This window comes from Suillus plorans (assembly GCF_016647745.1).
Source record: "Suillus plorans strain S12 chromosome Unknown HD556scaffold_92, whole genome shotgun sequence".
In the NCBI taxonomy this organism is placed as follows: domain Eukaryota; kingdom Fungi; phylum Basidiomycota; class Agaricomycetes; order Boletales; family Suillaceae; genus Suillus; species Suillus plorans.
In genome coordinates this window covers 185,673-193,857 of record NW_024537476.1, presented here as the reverse complement: position 1 = coordinate 193,857, position 8,185 = coordinate 185,673, and the positions used below count along the sequence as shown (strand labels likewise).

General features: G+C 43.5%; 2 protein-coding genes across 2 annotated transcripts; one reads left to right on the top strand and one right to left on the bottom strand.

The window, feature by feature from the left end:
- Positions 1-566: 566 nt before the first annotated feature.
- On the bottom strand, positions 567-4,400 carry HD556DRAFT_1248257 (uncharacterized protein; the record flags this gene model as incomplete). Its single annotated transcript, XM_041298759.1, has 2 exons — positions 567-1,829; positions 1,887-4,400. The coding sequence occupies 2 exons, from the start codon at positions 4,398-4,400 to the stop codon at positions 567-569; spliced, it is 3,777 nt and encodes a 1,258-aa protein (XP_041153934.1).
- Positions 4,401-6,537: 2,137 nt separating this feature from the next.
- Positions 6,538-7,516, top strand: HD556DRAFT_1313497 (uncharacterized protein; the record flags this gene model as incomplete). The annotated part of the gene is made up of 6 exons (XM_041300799.1): positions 6,538-6,587; positions 6,658-6,765; positions 6,833-6,855; positions 6,929-6,988; positions 7,054-7,156; positions 7,216-7,516. The coding sequence occupies 6 exons, from the start codon at positions 6,538-6,540 to the stop codon at positions 7,514-7,516; spliced, it is 645 nt and encodes a 214-aa protein (XP_041153933.1).
- Between the last annotated feature and the right edge of the window lie 669 nt (positions 7,517-8,185).

Here is an 8,185-nt window from a genome sequence, read left to right as displayed (position 1 = left end):
ATTAGTTTACTGGTAACTTTTCTAATAAGTCTTGTTGTACTTACAATTTGAGGAGTAATTAGATATCCTATACATAAACATCAGCTCTCTCAAGCACAGGTTGGGGATGATCATCAGATTTGGCACATAAAAGCCAAACAAATATGCTAGACCAAGAGTTAATTTAAAGCTGATCACCCTTGCTTTCTATACTTGTTGCTCTGCAATCACACAAAGTCTGAAGGCAACTTTGTTGATTTTAATAGTCGCTACTATCAGAGTCTCTATCCTCCTCATTGCCTCCCTCTGTGCCTCCATCATAGTCAAATAATGAATTCATCTCAGAATCATCATCATCATCTTCTGCCTGATCATCTCTGTCCCCCTTGTCAAACAATGCATTTGTCTCAGAGCCACAGACATTGTAGTCATGACTATCATTCTTGTTCTGATTGGTGTCACCTTCACCTTCATTTTCATCTTCCTGTATCCTTATGGAGCTTCTCTTGGGACTGGAAGCATTACTATGTTGTGCCAGTGTCTTTTGATTATTGACATTTTTCTGATGATAAGGGCATTAGTCATCTCTAGTATATTGAGTGATTTGATCCTACTTTGATCTGCCTGGTTGGTGGCTTTCTAGCACGCTTGACCTTGGCTGACCTGCGATCGATATGGGCCTTCCTTGGATGCTCTGGTTGATTTCTCCGAGGATCCCGTCCTTGCATTCTCATGACTTCAGCACGAAAGTCCTGAGCTCTCTTGATGACAGCAGGCCTCTTGATGGTGCGCTTTTGTCCTCCAACTTTTTGTATGCGGTAGAAGCATGGGTTGGTGACTATCTTGATACTGTCCTGGTCACAAGCCAATGTCCAAGTGGAGCCTGGACTTTTGGCAGTAGGTTTGTTGGCATCAGGAAGACATTGAATATTGGCAAACAGTATATCCAACCGATCTTGGAGATGCTGCCACTGGGCTTCAGATAGCTGAGAGCACAGCTCATGATATTGTGAAATGTAACCCTCTGTCCAATAAGTCTTCCATTTTGATGACTGCAATGGAGCAGCATCTCTGTCAGGAAAAAATGTGGTACGTCTCTGGACAAATGAGAGATGTGGACGACCAGGCTTGTCTCCTTCTAGTCCAGCACTACATGCCTGGAATTTGATGGAGATGATCCATTTATTGACACGATCCAAGGACCAGCAGGTCATGGCTTCCTCCAAAGTGTCACAGATCCTATTGTTGGTGGTGACAGCATCAGCAAATTCATTGGTGGTCTGGGTTCTACCCAGCTGCAACCAAAACTCCCGAGTGAATTGGACAAATAATAGGCCTACATCTGAATCTCCTGGATCCCAGATGGAGTCATAAATCCAATGCCTCATCAGAAGTTGAGGGTGTTGCTCAATCATCTTCACCACATCCTTCCAGCTGGGTTCTGGGCCAATAGGCCAGTCATCTGAATCTGTGATGGGATTTGGCAGGGCTAGGGTCTTGCGCCGACTTTTTACATTGGCACCCATGGTCTTGCGGACATCTGCACTGTCTTCTGGAATGATCTGATTATCCAGGTCATAGAGAAAGAGCATGCCATCACGGTCACAAACTCTTTCAACATCCAGGCTTTTGAGGGACTGACACAGATGAGGATCCATCACGATAGGAGTAGAATTCAAGCAGCGCAGCAGGTGACACAAGATGCTGGTTTTGGTGCCATAGTTGGGAGGGTTTTCTGTTTTTAATGTTTTTTGGGCCCGTCTCAAGCCCTCCAACCTGCTGTCCATGAGGCCAAACCAGACATGTGAAGAAATCCAAAGAATAGGTTGGGACTTCAGAAAAGCTTCAGCCTGATTATGGTCCATGATCAATCTAGTGAAATAGATAGATAGACATCAGAGACTTACCCTTTCTTTCAACTGGGGAAGAACCTCCAGGGCTGCTTGCCCACTCATCCTATATTCATCACGACATCCATAACCCCGATGGGATGGCCCTCCATTGTAGATTTCATGAATCCATTGGCATTCTTTCAGATACCCCTCTGTAAGATTGTAGGCGTCCTTATCAGAAACAAACTTGGGTTCATTATTGTTGGGTCTGATGGCCTCATAGCACAGCTGATATGCAGATCGGAAGCAGATTTGACTGTGATATGCATGTTTCAGGGTCATCTCTGCCTGAATGCCTCCATACCGACCCAGAGTGCCAGTATGATGAGTAGTGCCTTTTTTGAAACCTCCCTCCTGAAAAGAAGCCTGCAATGCATCAAGCCTCCAAAGGCCTACAAAGTTTCCTGTAGGGTTGAAGCTTGCACCCACATCCAAGTAGAGTTCTCCATGGGTCCTATCCATCATGTAATCCCAATCCAAGTTGGAGAAATTTGCTTTTAAAGCCTCGTATGGAGAGGTGTATCTGCCATCCTGTCCATCTTTTGTCCAGAGTTTGATGCCCTTGCCTTCTAAAACAAAGAAAAAGGATCCATATGATGCCAACATAGGGGACTGATCCACCAGGGTCCTCATGTGTTTTTGAATTTTCTTGAATGCCACTTGGGAGAAGGGGATGGCCTTGGGTCTTCGACTGGAGCCACCTTTGCGTGATTTGTAACGAATCTCATGCACTGTGGTATCCACATAAGGAAGAGAAGAAGTGGGTGCCTCCAGTGATATAGAAGGCAGCACCACCTCATTCCAGAACAAATCAATGACATCTAATGGAATTCTTGTTGCACGTCTGGAGGAGTTGACACGGTTATGAATCATGCGGGGAAAACAGAGGAGAAGATTGGAGGTATGATTTGCAGTGCTCAACACTCCAAATGGCACATGAGGTATAGAGCTCAAAGGGATAGACTTGGTCCACCACTCCTCCCTTTGAGTACCATCTAAACCCTGGTCTTCTGTGCTTTGGGGCATGAGAATGTCGACATAAATATGATTATGCTTGTGGATAGGGACTTGCTGGTCAATCACTGGAGCCAAGTAGATTCCCATGCTGAGAGCTGGACGAAAGTCATGGGTGACCCAGATGTAGCTGTCAATGTCTACAGATATGGTGATTTTCCTAGGAAATTGGAGGTCCAGCTCTAGGTCCAGTATAATCCGCTGGCTTCCTATGGGATCAGCTCCATAAACAAATAGACTCTCATATACTCCAGTGTTGTGTGAGGCCAAGCGCTGGGCATCTAGCAACATCTCAGATGCTCCCATGATACGGACATCACTTGGAACAACCACTCTCTTATCTGCAAAGAGGGAGCTGCGTGACAGGCCATAGCTTTTTGATCTCCAGAAACTGACCTGCTGACTGGGATCATAAGTGTCAGAGACTCCAACAGTCATCATGTGATCTAGGGGGTCTACTGGAGGACCCAACCAGAACATCTGGTAGAAGCTAGGGAAAAGCCTGAAACCATAGTCTCTGAAGAGCATGGCTGATCCAAGAGCACTGATCCAAGCATTGCGTGAGGAGGACCAGATCTGACCAGCATCCATGATGGGTCTCATAGACTCTAGGGTAGGTCCACCCCAGTACTGATCAAATCCTGCATCAAAAGGGAGCCACCTGGATGGCATAGTGGAGGTATCACGGAGATGGGTGGCAGTCAATGAGTGGAAATCCAAGAGTTGCTTTAAATTCTGTGACATCTTGTTACTGTGGGCCAGATTTGTGATGGGGTTGGTATCTTCAGGATCAGAATCCAGACTATTATCATTTTGGGTTTCATTAGGATCCTGTGAAAGACTGGTGGAACAACAGTCAGGACAGTTGTATAACATGGTGGCAAGTTTGGTGATGATAGCCTGGTTATTTTGTCTCTGGATGGATTCTTCTAATCTCTTGTCCACGATTTCCCGAGAGATATGATCTGTTGGATCCCAATCATCTGGCAGGTGGCTGCCCAGATACAAGTAATGGCTCCACTCTCTTCTACAGCTGAGTTTCACCATCTCAAACATTCTAAGGCGAGTGGTGTGTCCACAAGGTATGGTTGGCCTCTGCAGACTTCCATCCAGATGGTAGGCCAGCCCATTCTCTAGAAAATGCTCCAGAATAGAACTTGAGACCGGTCCACAATCGCAATCTATCTTCTGTGGTAGGCGGAATCTAGGATCTTCATAAACATGTACAGCAGAGACATCTCCATGAGGCCAGTTGTGCAACATGGCCACACGTTTCCAGTATTCTGGACCCTGCCATTCCTCCCAGTTGCTTTGGAGACTGATTCCAGGTGCAGTGTCTGAAATAATGGTATGCCGCCCCAAAATATGAGCTCGTTGCTTGCAGTAGTCAAAGATTACCACACAGTAATGCTGTGATGTAGTCAAGATGAAACCAACTTGAGCAGCAGGATGTTCTAGAGAAGAAGACATGAAGTGTCTTTGCTGAAAAGTCTGGATTTCATCCAAGTTTGGCATTTGACCTATGTTGTTCACTAATGGTGAAGCCACAGCCACCATATCAGCATACCGCAAAGGACCTTTCCCATGAGTTGGGTACCACTTGGTCATCAGGAAGAAATTGAGAACCGCGCCACCAATTGACATCTGGGGGTTTAATGTCTGAAGCTGCTGAAAAGCTGGAATCCACAGGGATGGTCGTGCCAAGTTCAACATAGGATCATTATCTGATATAGCTTTCAGTTAGAGGTTCAGAGTCTAATGATCTCAGAGTCATTCACCTGGTGCCTTAATCTCATCTTGAAGCTCTGGAGTGACAAGATCTTCAGCCAGACCAGATCTTGTCCATGAGGGACCACATTCCTCTGAGCTCCCAGGTTGATAATCATCCATAGGACTGTCATGATCATCTTCCTGTGAATCAGTGCCAGATGACATCTCATGTTTTTGAATATATCCTCTCAGAATGTCTGATAAATCATCATCTATAGCACTTGACTGCTGCATTTCACTGTTGGATTTCTTAGATGCCTGTAGAATAGAAGGCCGTTTTCCAGGACCAGCATCAGATGACATTTCTGAGCTTTGGTCTGATGACAGCTGCAACTGAAGCCATGCACTCTGAACTGGCTTATAAGTCATAGCCATGAATGCTGCAGACAAGGCACATTGTATTTAGTTCAACTTTATGTGTGAATACAATAGAAGCAGATGACACACCAGATTCTGTGTTGTTTGAGATATGATCAATGTCATCAGAATCAGAAGACAGGTCCATATTTAGCCACCTTGAAGTGTGCTGCAATGAAGAGGATGAGGATTTAGGCATGCCAGATTGGTGGTGGTAGTGGTGAATTTGTAGATGCCTGGATGATCTGAACTAATAAATGTGGGTGGTCTTGAATAAGTGGTCAGGGTACCAAAAGGTAGAAAGATATGCACCCAAATTTCTGTCCTGATCTGATATCACAGATTCAGTTGATAAGAAAGTTAGACTCAGATATTACATAAGGTAGTGCTCATGCACATCCCACTAACATCACATGACCAAGGGTGACTTTTGCATGACTTTGGAGTGTACAGCTAGTGGCCATTGCAAATGTCACTTTTTTTGCAAAAGGAATTTCACAGTCTTTGTATTTGTATGTAGAACAACTCTGTGGGGCTGGATTTTTGAAAAATTGAGGATTGCGAGTGCCATTAGAAAAATCAGTCTTATGGGCTTGGAAATGAAATATAGGAGGTAACACTACAAAAAAGGTAATACTTCACCTCTGTCATCAGACTACTGCACCACAGACTGTACAATACACCAGTGACCTGAAGAATTTCAGTGAATGTGCTACAAGGAGGGCAAGCAAAAATACAGAGGTGATTAAGTTTCTCCCTTACACTATCCTTGCTGAGCTCAAGAAAGCTGGACTTTAATACTAGTATCTGTTGGAAGTCAACATTATCATCACATCTTATTTGGTCTTTGTTACACGAGACTTTTTACTTTAGCTTATAACCTCCTTGTTTCACATTGTTTATACCTCAGCTTGTTCTCTCCGCAATGCTGAGGTATGTATTATTTTTCAACTTGCACGCTGTCTCATTTCTCACTGTATTTCACTTGTAGACCTTGTTTCCTTAGGTATTATTAATATAGCTGTTCTTTCCACAATGCTGGGACTTATTCCTTAGCCTCACTTCAACAGTATCATTCACCTATCATTTCATATCATCTATCATGCCTAGCATATACAACATTTCTGAGTTCATTGATTAGATATAACTACATAGATACTATGATACATACAATCACACAAACCTCTTATTCTTTTGGATCACATACTATCACTGCATACTGGCATTGGTCACGTTGGATCACACAGTGTCACATGTTGGTTGGTTGTGCACGAGCCCTAACTTACTTGTCTGACTTCATTTGACCAAAACTTTAATCATATATATCTGAGATTTAAGTAGCACATACTCCAGACCATTATCTGCCAGTTCAGTGGGCAGTGTACTAGAGCAAGATGCCAGTGCTACCCAAGGGGATGAGTCAACGGCAATTTGATGCCTTGCCAACTACACATGCAATCAGTGAGCATCCTTTTGTACTTTGATAATTTGTTTCTGATCCAGTGAAAATAATCAAGTTTATGCCATGTCAGCTGAAGATATGGAGACAAAATATGGATATGAAGTGGGTCCAAGGTGTGTTTCTTCTGAAGTACCTTTCTTGGATTGATGTCAATGTAATTCATCCAAACCATGTTACATGTAGTGTTGCAGTGTATGCCTATCAGAAAGGGCGTAGGGGGGTGGATGAAAGTGATCTATGGTATGGAAAATCGAATCTCTACGGGTGGACAAGCGTGCAAAAGCTTCACAGGTCCGTGCTCACAAACAGCTGACCTATCATGGCATTTCTGTTGAATGTACAATTGGTTTTTTTACAGCCTTTTTGGGTCAAAATCAGATGGTACTGGAGTGCAGACTTTCAAGAGCCATCATTCAAAAAGGCTTCTCAATAGATTCAAGATTCTTTTGCATAGGAAGCCAAGAGCTATTGGAATCAGATTTATCCGAGTGGATGGAGGCTGCAGTGTTAGCTGGTGAGGACACAAATATTTGGTTTTTTTACTGATGGCAGAAACTGATCAGGCTGATTTCTTAAAAGATGTCACAGAGGTAGTCAAGTTTGATGAGATATCTGGGGTGCTAAAACCTTGGGATGGTCTATACACCGTTGGTCTGCAAGCTCTTCACCACCCAAACTGCAGGTCTGTATTCAGCTTTAAGTTTGAGGTTTGAAACACCATTGATTTACATTTGATGATAGGATGATTCAATTCACTTGTCATGCATCTCAACTTGCAACAAACCCTACAGTCCAGACAAGGAGATCCAACGGTTCTGCTCAAATTGCAACTGGTGGTATCATATCAGATGTCTTGATGCACTTTCACCATTGGGGTCTATCAAATCTCACTTGCCACCCTACTGAAGTCCAAGCTCATCACAAAGTAGACCAACTTTTCAAAGCATCATTTGCTGTCCGGTTGAACGTGGTATCACAGCTGGAGTGTTTGGTAATGGATGGGGAATACATCAGGCACGCCAATGGTACAACCAGTTGGTGAATGAAGGACATCATCTGCCTGATGACTGGATCATGCAGATGGATCAGATTGATACCAGATGGATTGCCCCCACAAAAAATTTGGCCAATACCACCTATTACCAATGTCCTGCCTGTCCAAAATACTGGTTGTAAGGATTGAAATACAAAGTGCTAGCTAACTGTCACTATCACAATGAATGCTGAATTTGAATCTGAATCACTTGCATCATTCATAAAGGTCAAACAGAACTTTGAACTCTATTTTGGAGTCTTGAGGAAGTTTATCAGCCTCTGCTAGGTGCTTTAGGAATCTAGCTGACCATATCCATCTTACTTGCACTAATTTAGTAGGGCTAGAGTTAGAATATTTGCTTCCAAAATATAGACACTTGCCAGTATACCACAATATACCAGAGAGCATAGACAGAGCATAGACATCAGCAAAAACTGAACCAAGCCTCTTTCTAGCATTTCAGAGGCCAAAAAAGACAATGGACCAAGTCTTGGAACCCTGAGATTTTTTGTAATATAATGGATCAGATACCAGTCTGGTGGTTGGGAGGTGATATGACATCAGAGATGCCAGACTTCAGCAAACATCTAACCAAGATTCTCCTCACCATTATCAAGGTCACAGAAGATGATGGATCAAGTTTTGAAACACAAGGAATTTTTTGTGGTGTGGTGG